At 37.2% G+C, this 21,508-nt stretch overlaps 6 protein-coding genes across 22 annotated transcripts in view; 3 read left to right on the forward strand and 3 right to left on the reverse strand.

Moving 5' to 3' along the window:
• LOC135165182 (uncharacterized) overlaps positions 1-2,793 on the reverse strand; it is a 56,804-nt gene extending 54,011 nt beyond the window's left edge. For 5 of the 8 annotated variants that reach the window (XR_010299444.1, XR_010299440.1, XR_010299439.1 and 2 more), the window contains exon 1: positions 1,611-2,790. The gene's annotated coding sequence lies outside the window, so the exon portion shown is untranslated. Of the gene's footprint in view, positions 1-1,610 lie in introns of all 8 variants that reach the window. The other 3 variants (XR_010299442.1, XM_064126234.1, XM_064126235.1) reach the window with 3 other exon arrangements.
• Positions 2,794-2,951: 158 nt separating this feature from the next.
• On the reverse strand, positions 2,952-5,716 carry LOC135165183 (odorant receptor 13a-like). Of its 6 annotated transcripts, none has more exons than XR_010299445.1 (8): positions 5,576-5,716; positions 5,385-5,513; positions 4,606-4,921; positions 4,232-4,529; positions 3,867-3,966; positions 3,704-3,808; positions 3,236-3,402; positions 2,952-3,109 (listed from the first exon to the last, which is right to left on the reverse strand). XR_010299445.1 is itself a non-coding variant. In XM_064126239.1 (8 exons), exons 1-8 carry the CDS (start codon positions 5,600-5,602, stop codon positions 3,053-3,055), a joined length of 1,188 nt encoding a protein of 395 aa, XP_063982309.1. In that variant the 5' UTR covers positions 5,603-5,716; the 3' UTR covers positions 2,968-3,052. The 6 variants fall into 6 exon arrangements, 4 of the variants coding, with proteins under 4 accessions (XP_063982309.1, XP_063982310.1, XP_063982307.1 ...); XR_010299446.1 differs by having other exon boundaries at positions 3,704-3,768; positions 3,854-3,966; XM_064126239.1 differs by having other exon boundaries at positions 2,968-3,109; positions 3,236-3,391.
• Positions 5,717-7,088: 1,372 nt separating this feature from the next.
• LOC135165187 (odorant receptor 2a-like) lies at positions 7,089-15,099 on the forward strand. 3 transcript variants are annotated; one of them, XR_010299447.1, is made up of 7 exons: positions 7,089-7,223; positions 12,779-13,223; positions 13,283-13,568; positions 13,633-13,732; positions 14,153-14,196; positions 14,753-14,908; positions 14,978-15,099. XR_010299447.1 is itself a non-coding variant. In XM_064126245.1 (7 exons), exons 1-7 carry the CDS (start codon positions 7,209-7,211, stop codon positions 15,029-15,031), a joined length of 1,167 nt encoding a protein of 388 aa, XP_063982315.1. In that variant the 5' UTR covers positions 7,089-7,208; the 3' UTR covers positions 15,032-15,099. The 3 variants fall into 3 exon arrangements, 2 of the variants coding, with proteins under 2 accessions (XP_063982315.1, XP_063982316.1); XM_064126245.1 differs by having other exon boundaries at positions 14,153-14,263; XM_064126246.1 differs by having other exon boundaries at positions 14,753-15,099.
• Positions 7,347-9,176, reverse strand: LOC135165186 (odorant receptor 13a-like). The gene is made up of 6 exons (XM_064126244.1): positions 8,687-9,176; positions 8,328-8,613; positions 8,170-8,269; positions 8,003-8,113; positions 7,699-7,854; positions 7,347-7,493 (listed from the first exon to the last, which is right to left on the reverse strand). Exons 1-6 carry the CDS (start codon positions 9,174-9,176, stop codon positions 7,440-7,442), a joined length of 1,197 nt encoding a protein of 398 aa, XP_063982314.1. The 3' UTR covers positions 7,347-7,439.
• LOC135165184 (odorant receptor 13a-like) lies at positions 7,719-12,900 on the forward strand. Of its 3 annotated transcripts, none has more exons than XM_064126243.1 (6): positions 7,719-7,858; positions 10,235-10,520; positions 10,769-10,868; positions 11,073-11,183; positions 11,248-11,403; positions 11,558-12,900. In XM_064126243.1, the coding sequence occupies exons 1-6, from the start codon at positions 7,840-7,842 to the stop codon at positions 11,609-11,611; spliced, it is 726 nt and encodes a 241-aa protein (XP_063982313.1). In that variant the 5' UTR covers positions 7,719-7,839; the 3' UTR covers positions 11,612-12,900. The 3 variants fall into 3 exon arrangements, with proteins under 3 accessions (XP_063982313.1, XP_063982311.1, XP_063982312.1); XM_064126241.1 differs by lacking the exon at positions 7,719-7,858 and adding an exon at positions 9,391-10,104; XM_064126242.1 differs by lacking the exons at positions 7,719-7,858; positions 11,558-12,900 and adding an exon at positions 9,391-10,104 and having other exon boundaries at positions 11,053-11,183; positions 11,248-11,387.
• Positions 15,100-15,238: 139 nt separating the features above from the next.
• LOC135165405 (uncharacterized) lies at positions 15,239-20,800 on the forward strand. The gene is given in 12 exon segments (XM_064126669.1): positions 15,239-15,517; positions 15,851-16,641; positions 16,704-16,803; positions 17,100-17,210; positions 17,532-17,694; positions 18,473-18,606; positions 18,853-19,297; positions 19,360-19,645; positions 19,714-19,813; positions 19,877-19,987; positions 20,051-20,206; positions 20,287-20,800. Coding segments are annotated over 12 exon segments (2,547 nt in total). The 5' UTR covers positions 15,239-15,421; the 3' UTR covers positions 20,341-20,800.
• Positions 20,801-21,508: the final 708 nt, after the last annotated feature.

Here is a 21,508-nt window from a genome sequence, read left to right on the forward strand (position 1 = left end):
TACCCGAAAAAAAAATCAGACTAGGGATGCCCGGGGGGTTGAGTGAAACACTAGGAAAAACAACAACTTTCCGTTAAATTATGGGAGCTTTGTTTAATTTTTGTCACCGAACTTTGAAAAGGTCAATTGTACCTATCTGAATGTTCGAAGTTGAAGATCAAGCTCACCGACGTCCATTTGCGAAGGGTAAATAACCCTTGAATGCTCCTTCACGCCGCTCCCGCCCTTGAAACTAAGTGTCTATCAATTCATAAAAATTGTTGCACTGTTTTAGCTGAGGTTTCACTTTGCCCCGCCCTTCCCTATTTAGTTCCTACCCAAGATTCATTCCGGTGGTCTTCAATCATAGATAAAGCACAAGTTTCAAAAGGAAATGTGAGATTATTATATATACATATTTATTATATATCAATTAGCCAATGAAGCCTGAAATCGCGCGCTAGTCGTGTAAATATTGATTTTCGCCAAATTGTTTAGTTTATCATTCGATATAAGTGTTGTGTAAAAATTAAATAAATAAATGAAAATTGTGTAGATCATATTTGAGATAAGTATACTTGATTGATTGAAAGAAAGACTAAATAAAATTATGAGTAAAGTAGAACGAAAGGGTCTATTCATTTATCGTCAATAAGGATTTTTTATACCATTTCCATTTTTTTTCTATTATTTTTTTCAGAACAGTTGTTTTTCTCAAAAAAATTCGCGAAAACCAAGTCGAAATTATAAGTGTAGAAGACTCTATTTCGATACAAATGCGACGTGGTGGTAACTAGTGTGAAGTGGGCGGCCCGGGGCGAAGCCGAATAAACATAGAGACAATCCTTGGGACTAGTACGAGATTGCCTGGGATTGTTTTATATAAACAGATGATGAATGGTGGGTTGAAGATCACCAGGAACTGAAGATCCACTTCATTTAGTTCACCTAGCAAAGCGAGCGAAAACACAACTAGGGTTTTCCATCGATTATTTATTAGAATCAATACAATTCTGTTTGCATTCATGTTTACTACTATTTTGTTAATCAACTCTGCACAAATTCGTACAATACACGAGCATTATTGTGAATTGAAAGAATTATTTGGATAAAGATATTTCGATACTCCCCGACACTTCGTAAAATATTTACCAGAATAAGATTTCAATGAAAAATGTGAAACAAATTTTCACATCTGACGACATTTTCCATAAAAGAATGTCAGCAATTTTTTTCTATTCACTCGACAAATCTTCAGAAGTCAGAACACTCCATACAAGAAACTATTCAGGTTCTGGAGGTATGATTTCCCAGGAATTCAACGGAAAGTACTGCGTAATCAAACAACTCGTCCAAAAACAAACTGATCATCAAAATATTCTTGTTCCTCTGAATTAGTGAACGCAGCACTATCGCATATTTATTGCTTTAAAATGTGTTCTGAGAAACGCCACTTTCTGAAATTCGATCTCGAAAGGGTGTTGATCGTTATTCCTGATAATGCCACTGTTAAGAATACTCTCGTCGACTACTGGAGGAATAACTTTCAGGACATAGTCCACGCAAGTATCCTCATCAATAAATGTAATACTTAATCAACGAATGAAATTAAGTTATGTTTTCTTACTCACCATCTCGGTAGGTCTCAGGTCGCTGCACAATTACTTCGTTTCAACTTAAACACTGTATATCAATGATATATGAATGATTTTTCCCCACAAATTCGCTGATTATCACAACACAAAAGAGACTCCTCAGGCACGAATTCCGTTAGACTTAACTCACTCTTTGATTCGCCACCATGTTGATTTATTCCGTCGATCTGACAGTGTCTTACCAGTCGCAATATTATTTTTTGTTATTTTGTAATGGGGTTTTATTCGTAAAAGTTCAGGACAATATTCAGGAAAACCGGTGAAATCCGAAGAGAAACAAAGCAGGAGTCAAAGAACTCTTTATCACGGTAGCCAACGTCAAGGTGACTCGGCTCTCTCGGCCATAAATGTAATCTCATTAGAAACGCGAAACCACCACAACTATTGAAATGGCGTCCTGTGGTCCCAAAACAGAGCAAATCGACGCACAGCCTTTGTAACTATGAATCGTAATCGTGAATAACTTGTAGGTAAATTACTGTCAACACACCAATGTTCTAAAAATCTTGACATTCAACCAACCACAGCCATGCATCTCTATCGGTGATGCCGGAATAGATGCATGGTTCTCATTGGCTGAAATATCAGGTTCGTAGTGTCCCCACTGTTTACCCCCACCATCTTGTTATTTCTATCGTCCATATCTCTAAACATGGAAGTGGGGAGAATTCGGGCCACTTCAGGTGAAAACGGAAGACCATATTTCGTGACGAAGTCTTTAGCCCGAAAATGTTGCTTCAAAAGTACTCCAGGAGGTACCTACTTATCGATCTATGTATCTACGTATCGATTTATATTTTCGTCCTTTGTCGATCACCAATGGATTTTAATAGAGACAATGGTTCGATGGTTGATTGATAAGAAAATCTCAAAAATGGGCAGTCGTGATCTCACTTCCTTCAACAATAGACAATGAGACATCTGTGTATGGATGCTGTAACCATTTAATTGGATCTCTATGGATTTTCTGATAAATCGTGTGAAAAGTGTTGATATCAGTATGACTCTTCCTACGAGTTTGTCGACAAGTTTTTCGAGTTTCTTGCCATATTCAACACAACCTCCATTATTTTTATCGATGAAAGAAGTATTAAGTAAACGTAATTACTTTGATAAATTTGCAGAACAATGAAAGAATTTTAGCGGTACTGCGAAGTAAACTGAAGTCCAGGAAGTACATAAAGATAACTTCTCAGTTTTCACTTTATTTTCTCTCTTTCTTTATTTATCTAAACTTTTAGTATTTACAGAAATAGTATACTGAGTCCCTGTACTTACGTCGTCCCATTGCTATCCAGACCACACCGTCAATGAAAGAAGAATCACTCCATAATTCTCATTAAAATTAGTTACGCATCTCTAGAAATTAGTTCTAATTGCTGGACTCTATTCTTTATGTCTTCAGACTCCAGATCTGCTCAAGACTCTGCCAGATTACGCAGCATTGATAGGTAGGCTGCTGCCGATTTTAATATCTGAAATGTTAATGCCAAAAGATATTACATATTAATATGTATTTAATATTTTCCATTAGACGTTCATATTCAAATCCACGAAATTGACACGCAAAACCTCAATTTTCGATAATATAATGGACTCACAGCAGTAAAACTGACTTTCGAGTACGTGTAAAAACCACCAGCTGTCAGCAACAAAGGTCTGCTTGATCCAACCATGCATATTGTCAAAGATTTCTTGTATTCCTCAGAAAAGTCATACCATCTTGAAGTATAATAAGCTTGGTGAACGTTGTCACTCTGTAAACAGACTTCTAAAGTTGGATCAACTCGAAATATTGTATCAAATAAGCAGTAGAGATGCAAGCGACGTAGGGGACTGTCCATGACCATCGTATCATCATGATCGATTCTGACTCTTAGCAATGGCAATTGGTAATGAGTATTGGTGAGAGTGGGCAGTTTTCTCAAAATTACCAGCGAACAGTTTATGATTTTTTTTCTATTCCAATAGTGTATAGTCGAAGATGTGGTCATGACAGTCATTTTTATTTCAGCATACGGACCCAGGACCGAAATAAAAATCAAGCTTATTTCATCTCTAGCAAATACCTCAGTTATAAGAGCTTCACCGATGTAGCAGTATGCATAGATAATACTCAACGTCGACGTGCACCACATAGAAAAGGACAGAAAAACTTCGGCATTGGTCAGGTTCTGCAACAACCAATATTTTGTTTTATTCACAGTCGCCGCATAAATACCTTTTATCTACCAGCATAGCGCAATAGGAAGAGAGAGCCAAAATGATTGTCATTGTTGCTAGCTCTTCTAACAGCACCACTTGAGAGGCTTTGTCGATATTCTTGGCTATTCTGGAAGAAAATGGTTAATTGTAACTGCTGAATGAGTTTATAATATGGTAATTCCATTTGGACGAATGATCCTCTCACACAAAAAAAAATCAGCCTGTATTAAGTCAAAAGATATGTTTGAATATCATGAGAGGTGAAAAACTGACAAAAATATGGAAAATATCAAAACGTTAGCTCCTGCTACAAATGTTCGGGGATCACTACTTGAAGTACAGTAAAATGACATCAAGACAAAAGTGAGACATCAGTGGAAGGTGATACTTACTCAATTATTTTCATGTGTCGCTCGACAAAGTCCTTAACGATAAATTCTGGGCTGTGCCTTTCGTTCTTTGCCTCGAAACTAATTGCTTTTATCCTATGTTGTAAAGCAGACAGTTCTCCGCAACAGTGAAAGCAAAGCATAAACAGCAATCCGATAGTAGCAGTGACGAAAAAATGTATGAAGATGGTGATGGATTGTAAAAAATAGACCAAAGAGTAGAGTCTGGGATCTTGGTAATCGAAGAAAACTTGTGCTCTGTATGGTAATACGTAGGAGATATTCGTTTGTCCTTGGACACCTGTTTCGATGGGGTAATTACAATTATGTATTAATTAACAGTCAAAGTGTAATTAATAACGATAAAGGTTGCTGACTTGCTAACATCCTGAAGATAAGCGGTCTCACGTGATAGGCAATGGTACCAGCCATTCCCATTGCAATTACGAATTTCACTACCACTTTTGTTGTAACATTGTATTCCAAGTAAAGACGTCGCTCCTCATCAGAATCAAAATTTTCTGCTCGCATGCCGTCACGAACCGTGCTAATGAGATTCGGCAGAAGGGGTGAAAATTTCACCCACAATAGTCTTGATACTGTCACAATCACCAACGTCTCTTCAGCGATATTTTCGATGGTCAATTCGAGTTTTCCGAAAACATCAATGAGGTCGAGAAATCCAAAGAATTTCTATGAGAATGTTATCTCAGTTATTGAAAATATTCTTTGATTTAATTACTACATATTTTATGAAGTCACATGATATGAAACGCTATGTATACTCCTATCTGCTCTTCCCGAATTATGGGTTTTTGATTATGATATGCTTATCACTTGAAATTAATTTTCAAGGAGGATGCATGATAAAAAAGCTGATGTTCCTGCGACACCAATTGGTATATCAGGAAGTCCAGACAGTTTTTGTTACTGTGCACTGCTATTTTTATCAAGAATGCTGCACTAGAAAGTGTTTTCGAAAAAATGAGAAATTTGGATAACTAGTGTCGGCCAGTTTTCGCAAAGACGCGAATAAATTCAATTTCAGAACTGCAATTTTTATCTTGAAGAGGGGCCCATGAACGAGACGATGTTGAACAAGATGATGATGATGAGTGAGCTGATGATGGCATAAACAACGCTTGTTTAAGCTTACGGTTATAATGTAAGGCACAAGAAAAAAGAGGTAGCGGAAACCTGGTGGATCCAAGGGCCACAAACCCCCGAATCTCAAAATTGGATGAAGGATCTTAATAACGTCTTCAGCACTTTCAAAAGTTCCTCCCTAAAATACAATTAAATTTTTTCAGATTAAAACACTTAATGAGAGTTGCGACTGCTACTTACATTAACGTTGGCAACGTATTCTATCATAATTGATCTAGTGAATGGTTTCTGATGGATTGGCCAGGCCTGAAGGACTCGATATTTCTCAAGCAACCCTGGATTTCAATCTTCACAATTTAAGTCGTGAATATTTGAATCTTCTCTCTGCAATTCGACGGATCAATTACAATTTCGGTGATTGGAGCTATCACGCTGTAATTGCAGAGTCTGCCAGACCGGATCGATTTTTGCAGTTCATTCTTCCAGTGGTGCTGGCCTCGTCGTCGCTGGCACTTGATCTTATTGTGATGTTGTTGAGGATTACCAGCTCGCTATACTTTGTGACCGAGACGTTAAAGTGAAAATGTTTCTGCGAAGAATTCAGGAGATACACGAGTCCTCTTATGATTACCACCAGTTCGTTAGTGATGCTAGAATATCAATTAGGGAACAACGATACCCATTTATTTTTTATGATGACGTCGGTAAGTTCGCCTCGTGCTGAAAAGTACATTTTTCTTTGCTGATGAATGAAAAATATTTTTAATAACGTCACATGACTGATCAACAAATATAATTTGATACATCTGCAGCAGATATTTTTCAACTCGCACAATCAGCAGCCCTCATAGTTCATATGCTGGAGATGAAAACCCATACGATATCTCGTTTAGAGAAACTTCATTGAGACGATAATTTTTTTTTTGCATTAGTATTGAGGTAAAAATCATTAAAAGTGAGAGGATAACACCTGACAATGCTAGCACTCTCGACAAAAGAATATGTGTACCAAGTCATCTTGGTCATCAACAAAATTAAAAGAGAAGATTGCCAGACTCATTGATTTTAACATTCCATAGAACTGATTATAAATGATTCAAGTTCGATATATCATGATAAATCACCACGATTGAATGTTATACTACACCAATCTCTCAAGTAAAAGCTATTTCCTAATTGAAGATACAGCGTTGACAAAGAATTAGTAATAGTCCGAAGAAAGCTCACTGCACGTGAATATTTTATCACCGTTTATGCCGCTATTGAATTGTCCCCCCGAAAATTGCACTATCGAAAAACACGCAGAGGGTCTGACGTCGGCCATTACGCTATTATCTGCAGTGATCACAATTATTCTTCTTCGTGCCTCAGTTTGAGTTCTGGAAAAACTATTGAGATAATGTCAGCAATTTCTGTCTCGCTTGGAAAAAATTGCAGTAGAAATAATCTCTGGATAGTCTCACTTTATTTCTGAGGAATCGATATAATTTCTTTGCCCTGTGAGGTTCATTGACTCTTTTTCTCCATCAATTTTTTCAGCGAAAAATGAGGTCGAACAGACGCATTTACTGTAACTTACCTGATTTTCAATTTTCCATATTCATTTTCCTGTTTTTCAATGTAGCAATTTTCTTCACCATGGCATCCACAATATCTAAAGGTAAAGAGCACAATTCGGGAACCCACTGCCATCGGTATTTTGCCAAATCTTATAAGGGTCATGTCTCGTAAGGGCCAAATCGAAGTCGTCTAGAAACAGATGCTGAAACAACAATCTACAAGGCAAATGGCAATAAAGGTCAACGGGAGATGATTATGAATAAGTTCCTGAGAGAAACGAGAGGTTGAAAACAGACCAAGAAGAACCAGGACAATGACCAGGTCTCTTGTAAGTCAGTTATCCTTAACCAAGATCTACAAAATTTTTATGACTGGGTAACGTCTAATTATTATCAAATCACTTTTAAGATCATGGAATATAAATATCATCAAGGCATCAATGTTCCTCCTTCTTATCATTATTGATAACCTCGAGAACAAGACAATCGTGAACGAATATGTCGATAGAATACACTTTATCATTATTTATAATGTCATAATAAATTTACTGTGTAACTTTCCTGAGCATGGAGAGATATCCCATTGCAGTTTTGATCACCTGTCAACAAATAATTGCAAACTAATTGAAAATTTCTAGGATTTTAGAAGACTCCCAGTAGTTGCAAAGTCCCATCATATCTTTTCTCTAAGATATATTCCCCAGTGATCGAGGTGTGAGACTTGACTGACAATCGAAATCTCTTACCAGTATCATAACTTTGCAACCATCAGGAGTCCATCAACAGTTGTACTGTTTACACTACATTTGTAAAACCAGGTAATGAGAAGACAAAGAATTTCCCAGCTGTCATGCGAAGTGGTTCTTGAGACTCCAGCAAGCAAATCATCACTCCCTTTTTGAAACTCGGTGATGCCTCATACCACATACATTCAGTGCAGGCCGTATGGATCTTACTGCTCTATGTGAGTAAACAGGTCAATTTATTCATGAATTTGAGGATTTTTGCCTGATCAACGTCCATGACTATTTTGATCCAGACATCGCGGGAAGAACATGTAAAATTACGGAAGCCTATTAATTAGAAAACGATAAATAACTGAAAAAACCTCGTTTATAAGAGCCTCTCCCACGATGCAATAACCGTAGATCAAGGCAAGCGTTGCAAGGCCACAAAAAACGTACACAGGACCAATCGCGCCCTCATCGACTTCTTCTCCCTTCAAGTTATTTACACTGACTGTTCAGGTTACTATTGATCGATAGAAATACTCACGATAATGATAATATATGACATTAAGCCCAACATGAGAGTCATAACGACGAGATCCACTAGTAAAACGAAACTGAAGCTGTCATCAAACGATTTGGCCATCCTGTCAACATACAATTGAATATACGACTATTAGAAAAGTTAATGTCATATCCACATACCAGATTGACCTCGTGTGTAAGTCGATCACCGATTTGAAAATCGTATTGCTCCCCTGGTTGTCATTCTCGGAGGCCATAGTCCTTATTCTGTGCTCCACGATTGACAATTGTCCGCAGATGTGGAGTTGTATAGTAATGAGAAGACAGATCCAAGCATTTTGACATGCCAACAAGTAGATCATTGGTGACAAGTAGGCGTATGTCATGGCGTACGTTTGCATACTGAGTACAGTATATGGTAATTTAATTTGGAAGGGAAAGGTCATAGAATTGTTGGTGCCGAAGCCTGGAAAACGACACGGATTTCATTAGCACGGAAGAAATAAATTGATGAACAATTTTGGACGTTCTCTACGTACCTCCTGTAAGTAGAGTTACGAGAATAGGTCTCGAATAGTACAAACTGGCCCCACACATTATATACGGGACAGAGAGTTTATAATACCACTTCGATAAGTCATGAAATTTCAGGTATAATTTCTTTTCCTCATGATTTTCATACATATTTCCAGAATATTCCTCTTTCATGGCTTCTAACAATTCACACAACGTCTTACTATGCCGGAAGACAATGAGTTTCGTGAATACCATGGACTGCATGGTTGATTCAAGTACACTTATCACCAGGGTATTGAAATTACCAAAAAGGGTGAAAAGTTTCGAATACTGCATTGTCAGATGTAGGCCTAGATATCCTGTCCAAACACCAGCACGTGAGTACGTTTTTTCCAATGGCCAAAGTCCTCCAATTGTCAAAAAATATTTTTGCCATATTATTAGATTGTCAATCGCCTTGAAATCTTCATCTATTTTTTCCTTTTCGTTAACGTCTACATTTTGTAAAGACATTTCTGGTCACTCGTGAAGTCGAAGTGAATTATGTAAATTTTCAAAATTATTTGTAGAATTTAATGAAAGATTTTGCTTTTCCGGTTGAAGTCGAGCAGTCACAATATGTTTTACTGGTTAACATGGTAGAAGAGCCTCCATCACTTGCCCACCAATGAACCATCAAATTGTCGTTCAAATGCATGTGAGACTTCTGACAAGTTCTCCTTCCCCCACCGTCGCATTATGTAGAAAATTATTCTATATAATATTCCGTAATATTCGGGTGTCAGGATAATTTCAGGAATAGTATTATTCAATGCATTCTTTATCACTCATGAATAATGAATTATGAGGGATCAATATTGCGGAGCGGAGCTGCTGTGTCTAGACACCTAACGTGTGAAATACTCCCTCGATGTCAAATCCTAAGAAGTTGTCCCCGTTAATGATCTCAAAATGCCCTCAAAAATCGAAGATATCAATGAAAATAAACTGATTGACGAAGATTTCATGGCCGCTGGCAATTTGTTAAAATGGCTAAAATGGTTCTGCACAATCGGAGGCCTCTGGCCCCTCGAAAATACGTACATTAGGGCTGGCGTTTGGACACTGTATCTAACATTGCATTTGGTGATGGAGTATGTCGAGCTTTTTGCAGCTTTTGGAAATTTTAATGCCACGGTGTTCAGTGTGGTTGAAGTGAGCATGCAAACTATGGTATATGCTAAGCTGATTGTCTTCCGGCATAGTCCAATGCTACGAAGGTTGATTGACGCAACGAAAGATGAGTTAGCTGAGAGTCTTTATGAAAATTATGAGGAGAAGAAGTTGTACCTGAAGTACAATTCCCTGTCGAAATTGTACTACAAAGTTTCCATTCCGTATGTGATGACGGCAGCATCTGTGTATTATATGAGACCTATCGTCACTTCGCTTCTCATTGGCAGTGAGTATGTCTTCATGTCATTCCCACATCGATCAGCCTTAATACCATCAGAACGTTCTTCCTGAATTTTTCTGTATAAAATTTGAAAATTTTTATCAACAAGAGAGTTTAATAATTACCTTGATTTCAGATTTTGGAAGCAATGACTCCATGATACTTCCCTTTCGAATAACATTACCATATACCATCGTCGACACACGCATGTATTGGATGACATACGCCTATCTGTTACCGATGATATATTTACTGGCGTGTCACAACGGCTGGATTTGCGTTCTCATCACAGTTCAACTGCATATCTGCGGACAATTGTCGATTGTGGAGCACAGAATAAGAAACATTGTGCATGTAACTGATCATGATGCAAGCCATGCAATATTTAAATCTTTGGTTGATCGGCATAGCAAATCCATTTGGTATGTGAATTCAAAATTCACCCACTCCTTACTTCACTGCTCAAAAATATACAACTATAGCTCTGAAAGAAAGTATTTTTACTTCTTATGTACAATACGTTGTTGCAGAGCTTTACTAAACAAAGTGAACAATAAATAATAAATTCCGAAACAATCTGAACATGTGTCTAATATATTCTGTTTATGTACTTGTTTGCATGTACATACAACTAGAAAACGTTTTACAAATTGATTTCTCCCATCAACAGGATGGCTAAAACCTTCGATGACAGTTTTCATTTCATTCTCTTAGTGGATCTCATTGTCATGACTCTTCTACTAGGATTAACGTCTTACGTTATCATAATTGTAAGTATTCGTGTTTGATATTACCCTACAAATTATTAAAAGCAATAAAAAAAGCATCATTGATGATCAAAATTCAGTAACTTTTTTCAATTGGATCTTCCGGAAGTTACACAAATTTCCTTAAGACTCCAATCCACCTTCTTGGATCCACAATAGACATAATTGGTTATCAAAATTCCGTAAGTTTGTTTTTCCAATTTCAAGGGACACGGAGGGGTGGAAAGTTCAACCGGGCCAGTCTTTGGTATCGCTGGGACTGCAACTCTTCTTCTTATCTATGGCTATTGCATCGTAGGAGAGTCCCTCATCTCCGAGGTGTGTATGCACTTTCGATTATTGAAATCCAAGTCTTTACGAATTCATCAATCAAAATATACAGAGCAACAAAGTTCATGCCGCTTACTACGAATGTATGTGGTACGAATCATCAGCCAACTTCAAGAAAGCTCTCATGATCTGTATGCTTTCATCGCAAGAACCCCTTCGCATGACAGCTGGAAAATTTTTTGTCTTCTCGTTAACGGGCTTTACAGATGTGAGTTCAATAACAATGACATTTTACTAAAAAATGAACTATTTTGGTAGCTTAATGATGAGAACATCGATGTTTGGGGATTGAAAATTGATGTTTTTGTTTAGTCGATACCCATTCGTATATTTAATAATTTTCAGTAATTTTTTCCATACAGATTCTCAAGACTGCAATGGGATATGTCTCCATGCTGAGGAAAGTTTCACAATGAGCCTACAATTATTCACATATATTTATCAATTCTGTCGTCCAAAATGTTCTTTCACTCAAACTATTTTCTATAAACACAATACTTTCACAATTGTTTTGCTCTCTAATCATTAATTGATAAGTCAGGAGCAAACAAATACCCGATTTACGACAGCCCAAGTACATAAATTAAGTTAGCCACGTAGGTCATCTGCTAACATCCTGCGTAAAACTTTTTCTCCATTAGTTAATGTGTTCGGATCGAAACATCCAAATAGGGTGTGCGAAGCGCACATTCGGTCTCATTCATAATCATTCCAGCCAGAATTATCCTAAGTATCGTGGATGACATTACAGGTAAACAAAAGTGGAATCTCCATGCACATTTTTCCGAGAACCCCGTAAAAAAAATATGTGTTTAGTCAAGTGAAACGACGGCGATTTGTAAGAATCGATTGGGCAAATAATCCCGGGTCGATTTTTATGATTGCAAGCAATAAGAAACATTATGACATTACATTATGGAATTGCTGCAATTCCCATGGATTTTCAAAACTGATGGCCAACCTCAGTATGATTCTTCAGTCTTTGATGATCGTTAAAGCCAACAACTTTTGGCTGGGATACTCAGAATGGTGATATGTTAATTTATCTAACGATCAAACGTCGAATGCTATCGGGACAGTTAATGATCTAGCCTTTTGATTTTAGAGCCATATCATTCCACGTAACTTCAACCCTTCCTCTTTCCTCTAGCCCATTTCAATCTACAGTTCTTTCACCCTTACTTCAGAGAAAGTCTTGTAGTGAAGAGATATTCTTTTTAATTGTGTTTAATGCTGTTCAATCAATTACTTCATATATTCTCCTTCATAGTTGGAATGTATCCGAACGTGTAGGAGTTAATTTTATGATGATTTGTGTAACAGTAATTAATATGTATGTCTATTCATCAACTGCAATTTGTATGCCCATCAAGTAATTGGGATAGTCCTTTTGTTGTCCTTCATTCCCAGTCAGCCCTATTTGATTTAATGGAATGGAATAGACAGGTTGATATGGGAATGAAATGGCTCCAAATAACGTGGACAGGACAAATTCTATTATAACACTCGGCAAAGTACAATAATTTTTTGACTCAATTCTTGTCATCATATTTCATGCATTTGCTTCGTGATAATTCTTCCAGGAAGATCAACTTAAAATAGCGAAGCAATTGTTCATCTGGCATCGAGCGACCTTTCGAATAGTGGGATTATGGCCATTGGAACCAACAATTTGGCTCTTTCACACCTGGTTTTTGTATGATGCATTCCATATCTTCATGGGCTATGTAGAGCTGGTGCTAGCACTTGGAAATATCGAGAGAGTTATTGCAAATATTACAGAAACGGCTTTGGGGAGTATGATAATAATCAAATTAGTTTTACTTAAATATTCAGGGACTCTCCGAGAAACTCTGATACTCGCAGAAGATGGAATCAGTGAGAAACTTTTTTTAGAAACTAAAGAAAAGGAAATTTATGCTGTTTATAGTGCAATTGCAATGAAGTTCGTTAAGTGGATGTCTGCTTTCACATTTATGTCATCTGTATTGTACCATGTGAAACCTCTGCAAGCCGTATTGAAGGCAGGTATAATACTATGATTAATGACATAATATAACATTTTTACTTATTATTCAATTGCTCAGTTTTAGCCAATGAAACAATACCATTGTTATTACCATATCGATCTCATCTGCCTTTTCCGATAACGGACACGACGACTTACATTTTGGTTTATCTATATCAATCCCCGCTGATGTACGTTCACGCGTTTCACACTCTATCTGCTTCATTTCTCATTACTCTGACACTTAATGCCAGTGGTCATCTAGCTATTTTGGCAAGACGGATAAGGAGCATTGAGCCAAATACTTCTGAGATTTTAGAAGTAAAATTAGGTAATTTTGTCCGGCGCTATCAGGAAATAGTCAGGTACTGTAAAAAATTGATTGATTTGTTTTATTTGAGCTACTGAGTTTTGATTGTGTGTTTCCAGATTTGCCAAATCGATCGATAAAAGTTTCCGGTTAATACTTCTCGTCGAATTAGTGATAACTACAATGTGTTTGGCGTTAGCATCATATAATGTGCTGGTGGTAATGAACTATGATTTTTAAATCTGACGTAATTGTGATGAAAGCCAGACGTGGAGACCAAATGGAAATGACACAGATCTGGACTGATTACCACTTTTCGGCAGCTCGCAATAAATTTGTTTTCAAACTCCAAAATTTTGAGAATTTTTTCTAAAATAATCGAAAGTCTCATGTTCACAAATGCCTTCAATTTTCCCTCATTGTTTGCCATTCCCATGTTTTGGGTGTCAGGAATAGTTATATTAGAACAATTAAGAAAGCTTTAAAAAATCATATCTTTGTACTCAAGGCCAACTACAGATCAATTTCACATGGAATACCCCATATATTGTTACTTAAGCCACTCTGTAGCTGAAGAATCGAAGCTGATGCAACGTGATAGTAACTCTAGATCGCTATACTATGCATTTCGTGTTTCAGCAAGCAGGCCATGTGGATACCACGACGTTTATAACATTCATCACGTACGTCTTCACAATGTTACTTATAATTTTCGCATACTGTTCTGCTGGTGAATACTTAATTACCGAGGTATGTTATTGGATAATGATAATGGGAAATGAATCAATCGGGGTCTTCCAATCCCTTAGTTCCACCCGTGATCCTGTTGTGTATTCTTATCAACCTTACACTACCTATCGAAGCTTATATTGCAAATTGCTGAATACTTCCTCAAATATTTTATACAAGTAATCAACGGTATCAACGGCAACTGAGTATGAAGACGTACCGATTTTTTTTTTATTAGGCATTTTTAAACCTGGTGGGTTTAATTTGCATACAAATGGTAGGATACAAGGCGGTTACATTGATCTTAAATTCTTATCGAACATTTTTACAGAAATTCACTAATGATCACAATGGATTTTTTCTCTAGTCTGGCCAAAAATTCCCCGGAATAGTACGGTGGAAAGAACTTTTGGTCGCATAATTTTTTAATCATAAGATAAACTAAGTTACATCATGACAGTATGGCAATGTTCGATTTGTACCTTCTTTAATCATTGCTTTTCCATACAGAGTTGGAATGTGCATGATGCTTATTATGATTGTGATTGGCTTGAATTATCATCGAGTTATCGCAAATCACTCACTCTATCCTTAATTGGGACGGAGAGAGTTCTGAAGTTGACAGCTGGTGGATTTTACACTTTCTCTCTAGGAGGATTCACAAACGTATGGACTACCTTAACTTCAGTATGAGAAAAATCATTAAAAATTAATTTTACCATGTTTATGTTGCAGATTTTGAAAAGCGCGATGGCTTACGTGTCAATGCTGCGAACTCTTGTATTGTAACTTTTGCCAATTTTCTTACCTCTAATTTATTATTCTGTTTGGTGTGGAATAAAGTGGGTTTGCTGTTCCCTCGTGTATTTTCTGGAATCAATAGATAGATACCTTCATGAAATTCGAAAATTCGCTTCGTTCTATAGATTATTTATTGATAAGTTGGCAGCACACAAATATTAATAATGAATCCACCTAGAATTGTCCGGAGGTCGGTGGATAATAGTATAAATAAACAAAAGGAATTGCCATTCCGCTTTTTTCAGAGAATCCAGTAAATAATTCCAGGGTTTCCTCAAGTAAAATGTCGGCGATTTGTAAAAATCAATTGTGTAAATAATCTAAGGTCGATTTTCATAATTGTCAGCAATTAGAAGCATTATACTTGTTAAAATTGTCATGGATTTTCAAGCCTGGCAGACCAACCTCAGTCTAATTCTTCAGTCTCTGATCGTCATTGGATGGCATCAACATTTGACTGAAATACAAATAATGGTAATATATAAATTTATCACGCGATCAAACACTGAATTCTAGAAAGACAGATAATCCTCTAATTTCTTCACCTTAGTCCACTTTATCAAAAAGCCATGTCGTTCCACATCATCTTAGTCCTTGCTCTTGTCTTTCTAGCATCAAATTATATAGGAGTAGTCCCTGTATTGTCATTCAGCTATATTTAATTTGATGGGATGAAACAGCCAAGTTGACATTTGGAATAAAATGGTTCCAGATAAAGTGTACGAGGCGAACTCTGCCATGACACTCGTTAAATCCCACTGATAGTTTTTTACTGAATTCTTCTGATGACATTTCTTGTATTTATAGGAAGACCAACTTAAAGACGTGAAGAAATGCATGACCTGGAATCGAAGGGCCTTCCGAATAATAGGATTGTGGCCATTGGATCGAACGTTTTGGCTCTTCTACTCTTGGTTCCTGTATTCTACGCTCCATCTCTTTATGGGTTTTGTCGATTTAGCACTGTCATTTGGCGATCTCAAGAAGATTATTGCGAATTTTACAGAAACGGCTTTGGAGACTATGATAATAATAAAAATAATTATATTGAAACACTCGAATACTTTCCGAGAGACTGTCATAATGGCAGAGGATGAAATCAAAGAGAAACATTTTTTAGAAATTAAGGAGAAAGAAATATACAGATTTTATAATGGAATGGCTATGTATTTCTTCAAGTGGGCGATGCCTTACGCATATTTTTCATCTGCATTGTATCACTTGAAACCTATAGAAATTCAAGTGAAGGCCGGTAATATGCAATGAATAACGATATAATATAATATTTTTACTTATTATTTAACTGCTTCAGCGTTAGCCAATGAAACGTTACCTTGGTCACTACCGTATCGATCTCATCTACCTTTCGAGGTGACGAAGCTGACGACGTACATCTTCGTTTATGTATATCAAGCTCCAATGATTTACTTTCACGGATTTCAAACAGCATTTGTTAGCTTCCTCGTCACTCTAGTATTCAATGCCTCTGGACATCTAGCTATTCTAGCAAGACGCATAAGGAACATTCAACCCAGCACATCCAGGAATTGGAACATCGAAGTGGGCAATTCGGTCCAGCGCTATCTGGAAATAGTCAGGTACAGTAAACAATTGTGACTTGTCTCATTTCATTTACTTTGTTGTAATTGTGTGTTCGCAGATTCGCCAAATTGATTGATAAAAGTTTCAGCTTCCTACTTCTCGAGGAATTAGTGATAACTGTAGTGTGTCTGGCGTTAGCATCGTATAATCTTCTGGTGGTAAGGAACTATGATTTTTAGAGCTGACATACTCAAGGTGAAAGAAAAACCCGAAGACTAAAAAATCTTATGCCTTTTGTCTGGTGTCGGTTTACCCCGCATTCCTTTATGAATAATCGGTTAATAAAAAAATTTCTTTGCGACGTCTATTTGCTAACTAAAATATCAATTTATACGTTCCTTGTGCATCTGCATATAATCTGATGATTTGATATAATTTGCATCTGATGCATCAAAGCTGAGGTCATCTGATAACAATTGTAGATCTCGTTATACTATGGCATTTCTTCTTGCAGAATACTGACTTTGAGGATTCGACACCGTTCGTATCATTTACCATGTACGCTTCCACGATGATAGCTTTAACTTTTGCATACTGCTTCGCTGGTGAATACTTAATTACTGAGGTACGTTACTGAGCAAAAATAATGGAAAGTGAATGAATCTGAAAATTCCAATATTTTATTTTCACATGTGACCCTGTTGCGGATTCATATCAATTGTATTTGTATCACTTGACGAGACGTATGTTGTTAATATTGGGAACAGTTAACAACCTTATGTGAAATTTTAGAGAAGCGAAGTCACGGTAATTAAGTTCAATTAGGGATGAATGACAGAGATTGTTCAATACTGTTCATTAAAGTTTCTAAATAATCTAGTTTGTTAAATCCTATTCCACGACAATTTTCGATTTTCTTCCCTCTAACGATTGCGATTTCTTACAGAGTATAAATGTGCATGACGCTTATTATTATTGTGACTGGCTTGAACTACCATCGAGTCATCGGAAATCATTGATTCTATGTTTAATTGGAACGGAGAAACCTCTGGCTTTGAGGGCTGGTGGGTTTTACACATTTTCATTGGCAGCGTTTACAACTGTATGTACTTCCTTAATTTAAGTATGAGAAAATCATTGGAGATTAAGTTAATTTTTTTCCAGATAATGAAAAGCTCGATGGCTTACGTGTCAGCTCTGCGGACTCTTGTACTGTAGATTTTGACAATTTTCTTCTCTGTAATTTATTATTTTACGTTCGGTGTGGAATAAAAAAGGTTTGTTGTACCCCTATGTAGTTTCTTGAATCACCAGATACCTTCGTGAAATCCGGAAATCCCACGAATGCTTCCAAGAATTAGTGAAAGTTCTCAATGGTAAAGAGGAGAAAGGACATGAGGTATCGAAATATTTTGAAATTTCGAATGAGCGTAACCGTAAGATCCGGAAGACTAAAACCGATGGATCACTATGTGACGAGATCAGATAGTACAATTAAATGAAAGAATGCGTCCAAAAATAAAAAAAAAAGAAGTTTCATGCCACCTCTGCATGCTGAGGAAAAATTCCCAATGAATTTACAATTACTCACATATAATTGTCCATTTCATCGTCCAAAATGTTCTTTAAATCAAATTATTGTCTGCAAACACGATACTTTCACATCTGCTTTGTTCTGTACAATATTTATTGATCACTTGGCAGCAGACAAATGTTGATAATGATTCCCACCAGAATTGACCGACGTATTGTAGATAACACTATAGATCAACAAAAGTGGAATCCCCACTGGTGTTTTCAGACAGGCCAGTAGAAGACTTGCGTGTCTCCTCGATTTGTTAGAATTGATTGTACAAATTATCTGGGATCGATTTTTATAATTGCAAGCAATTAGAAGCATTATGGTATTCTTCAAGTTCTCATGCATTTTTAAGACTGGCAGACCAACCTCACAGTCTGCTTCTCTAGTCTTTGATAATCGCTGGTGCCATCAACTTTTGGCTGGAGTACAAATAATGGTAGTAAGTGAAATAATCTGATGACCAAACGTCGAATGATAGCTGTACAGTTAATCCTCCAACTTTTTCACCTCCGGCCATTTTATTTTGGAGTCTGTACCTACAGGGGATGAAATGTTGTAAAATGAAATGGCTAGAAGTGAAGCAGATAAGACAAACTCTTTCATGACACCCACCATCATATAATAGTTTTTTTACCCCACTCTTGTGATGACATCTTATGCATTTGCTTGGTAATAATCCTTCCAGGAAGATCAACTCAAAGAAGTGAAGCAATTATTCGCCTGGAATCGAATGGTCTTCGTAATAATTGGATTATGGCCATTGGAACCAACATTTTGTTTCTTTCACGCTTGGCTTGTGTATTTTGCATTTCATCTCTTCATGGGTCTTACAGACTTGGTGCTGGTATTTGGCAATCTCGACAGGGTCGTTGAAAATGTTTCTGAAACGGCCTTAGAAAGTATGATAATCGTGAAAATGATTGTACTCAAGTATTCAGGGACTCTTCGAGAAGCTGTGGTAATGGCAAAGGATGGAATCATGGAGGACATTTTTTTAGAACCCAAAGAAAAGGCGATTTATACGTTTTATAATGCAATTGCCAAGAAGTTCTTCAAGTGGGCGGTTGCTTTTGCATTTATTTCAGCCATATTGTACCACTTGAAACCTATGGAAACTCGATTGAAAGCTGGTAATGGTACCTTTTTAATGATGACACTGAGTAACATTTTTACTTATTATTTAATCACTTAGCATTAGCCAACGAAACAGTACCTTTGTTGCTGCCCTATCGATCGCATCTCCCCTTCGAGCTCACGGACATGACGATTTACATTTTAATTTACGTCTATCAATCCCCGATGATTTACGTTCATACGTTTCACACGGCAGCTGTTTGCTTCCTCATCACTCTAGTACTCAGTGCCTGTGGTCATCTAGCTATTTTGGCCAGACGGATAAGGAGCATTAAGCCAAATAGTTCCGGAAATATGGAACTCAAATTAGGGAATTCCATCCGGCGATATCTGGAAATAGTCAGGTGTGATAAACAATCTATATATGAACTTGTCTCATTTGATGTGGTATGTTGTAATTATGTGTTTGCAGATTTGCCAAATTGATCGATAAAAGTTTCCGGTTCATACTCCTCGAAGAATTAGTGACAACTACAGTCTGTCTGGGATTAGCGTCATATAATGTGCTAGTGGTAATGAACTGTGATTGTTCGATCCCATCAACAACTTTTACGTCTTTTTGTGGTGTCTTGCAGAATGCAGATCTTGCTGATACAACGACATTTATAACATTCGTCATGTACGTCTTCACAATGTTACTCATAATTTACGGATACTGTTTCGCCGGTGAATACTTGATCACCGAGGTACGAAATTGACAATCGCCATTTTCAATTTGCACACTCTTTAATGATTACTTTTCCGTACAGAGCATGAACGTGCATGACGCTTATTATCATTGTGACTGGCCTGAATTACCATCGAGTTATCGCAAATCATTAACTCTGTGTTTAATTGGAACGGAGAAACCTCTGACGTTGAGGGCTGGTAAATTTTACACCTTCTCAATGGCAGGATTCATGGGCGTATGTACTTGCTTAGTTTCAGCATGAAAACATCATCGGGGATAATTCATCATTTTTTTCATCATTTTTTTATTCTTCAGATTATGAAAACTGCGATGGCTTATGTGTCGATGCTGCGAACTCTTGTATTGTAGATGTCTTACCATTTTTTACCCGGTATTTATTATTGTACGCTTGAGGTGCAATAAACTATTTTGGTGAGCACCCCTGAATGTTGTTGAACTAGCGTGACGATGGAGGTACTCATTATTTTTTTATGGTAAAAGAGAGAAAAGAAATGAAGAATCTCGACTTGAACAAGGAGAATTCAATCCTCCCGCGAACAGCGTTGATTTCATTGCTTAATGTTGATTAGGGACATATAGACATTTTTTTAATGAGCAAGCGAATTTCCGGGCAACTCACCCCCCAGCCATCAGGATCGATGGTGGCGCCTCTCACCACCGGGGTCGGTACTAACATTAGCATGCCCTTTGCGTGAATCTATCCTTTTCGCCAAACAACGTACAAATACCTCGGAACGCCCGTGGCATACAGAGGTTCCTACTTAGAATGCAACCCCCCCCCCCCCCCCCCGGCCAAATAGATTGCGATCGGATATTTGGTGCCCAAAAATAAAAGAAAAGTTCCCCCGTAAGAGGCCCTGTTGAGTTACCGGTCGAACGACCGATGCGCACATTACTTTACTTTGACCAATACTCTCTCACCCATCTCGAAGATCAGTCACACGTGGAAGTCATGAGAAACCACCACACGCAACGTCCCATCCGAAATCGAGATGACGGCGGAGGCTAGCAGCAGTTATGCTACGACACTCTCTGTCCGGGATCCAGGGACCTTCCTCAGAGCTAGATTTAGAGTTACTAAGAACTCAGAAAGTGGCTCCGTGGTGCGGCTCGAAGGAACAAACAATATTTTTCTGGAGGTCTTATATAGAGTAATTCATACTGTCAAGAGCGCTTGCGAGAAAATTACTTTCATCGTTTAATTACTTTTACTGTCATTTCCGACCTTCTTTTTGTCCGAAAAAATGCACCATATATTTCTTTTTAAACAAGTTCAATTTAGTTTGGAAGAATAAATAGGTCAAATTTAAATTAATTCAAAATTGAGCAAATTTGTAATTTAAGAAAAAATTAATGAGTTCAAGTTCATCAAAAGCGACTAACAAATGAGACTAACAAATTTATATTTTGGATGTCAACGAGAGATAAATTTTCCTTTTTTATAAAAAATATATTTTTTCCATTTTCATTCACTTTTCCCAGCACCTGTAATATTTCTGATGGAAGAAATCACACC

This window comes from Diachasmimorpha longicaudata, chromosome 8 (genome assembly GCF_034640455.1).
Source record: "Diachasmimorpha longicaudata isolate KC_UGA_2023 chromosome 8, iyDiaLong2, whole genome shotgun sequence".
NCBI classification, from domain to species: Eukaryota; Metazoa; Arthropoda; class Insecta; order Hymenoptera; family Braconidae; genus Diachasmimorpha; species Diachasmimorpha longicaudata.

Bases quoted from the DNA above. Each gene is read 5' to 3' on its own strand.
- LOC135165183 (XM_064126237.1), bottom strand. From the start codon at position 5,602: ATGATAGAATACGTTGCCAACGTTAAT. The intron at 4,922-5,384 runs GTAAGCTTAAAC...ACATTCTCATAG, and splicing joins TTGTGCCTTACATTATAACC to AAATTCTTTGGATTTCTCGA. The intron at 4,530-4,605 runs GTCAGCAACCTT...CCATCGAAACAG, and splicing joins TATCTTCAGGATGTTAGCAA to GTGTCCAAGGACAAACGAAT.
- LOC135165187 (XM_064126245.1), top strand. The intron at 13,569-13,632 runs GTACTGTAAAAA...GTGTGTTTCCAG, and splicing joins CGCTATCAGGAAATAGTCAG to ATTTGCCAAATCGATCGATA. The intron at 14,909-14,977 runs GTATGGACTACC...TTTATGTTGCAG, and splicing joins CTCTAGGAGGATTCACAAAC to ATTTTGAAAAGCGCGATGGC.
- LOC135165186 (XM_064126244.1), bottom strand. From the start codon at position 9,176: ATGTCTTTACAAAATGTAGACGTTAACGAAAAGGAAAAAATAGATGAA. The intron at 8,614-8,686 runs GTACGTAGAGAA...GTCGTTTTCCAG, and splicing joins CGTAACTCTACTTACAGGAG to GCTTCGGCACCAACAATTCT. The intron at 7,855-8,002 runs GTTTTTTCAGTT...TTACTCACATAG, and splicing joins GAGAGGCTCTTATAAACGAG to AGCAGTAAGATCCATACGGC.
- LOC135165184 (XM_064126241.1), top strand. From the start codon at position 9,615: ATGCCCTCAAAAATCGAAGATATCAATGAAAATAAACTGATTGACGAA. The intron at 10,105-10,234 runs GTGAGTATGTCT...CCTTGATTTCAG, and splicing joins CACTTCGCTTCTCATTGGCA to ATTTTGGAAGCAATGACTCC. The intron at 10,521-10,768 runs GTATGTGAATTC...TCCCATCAACAG, and splicing joins CGGCATAGCAAATCCATTTG to GATGGCTAAAACCTTCGATG.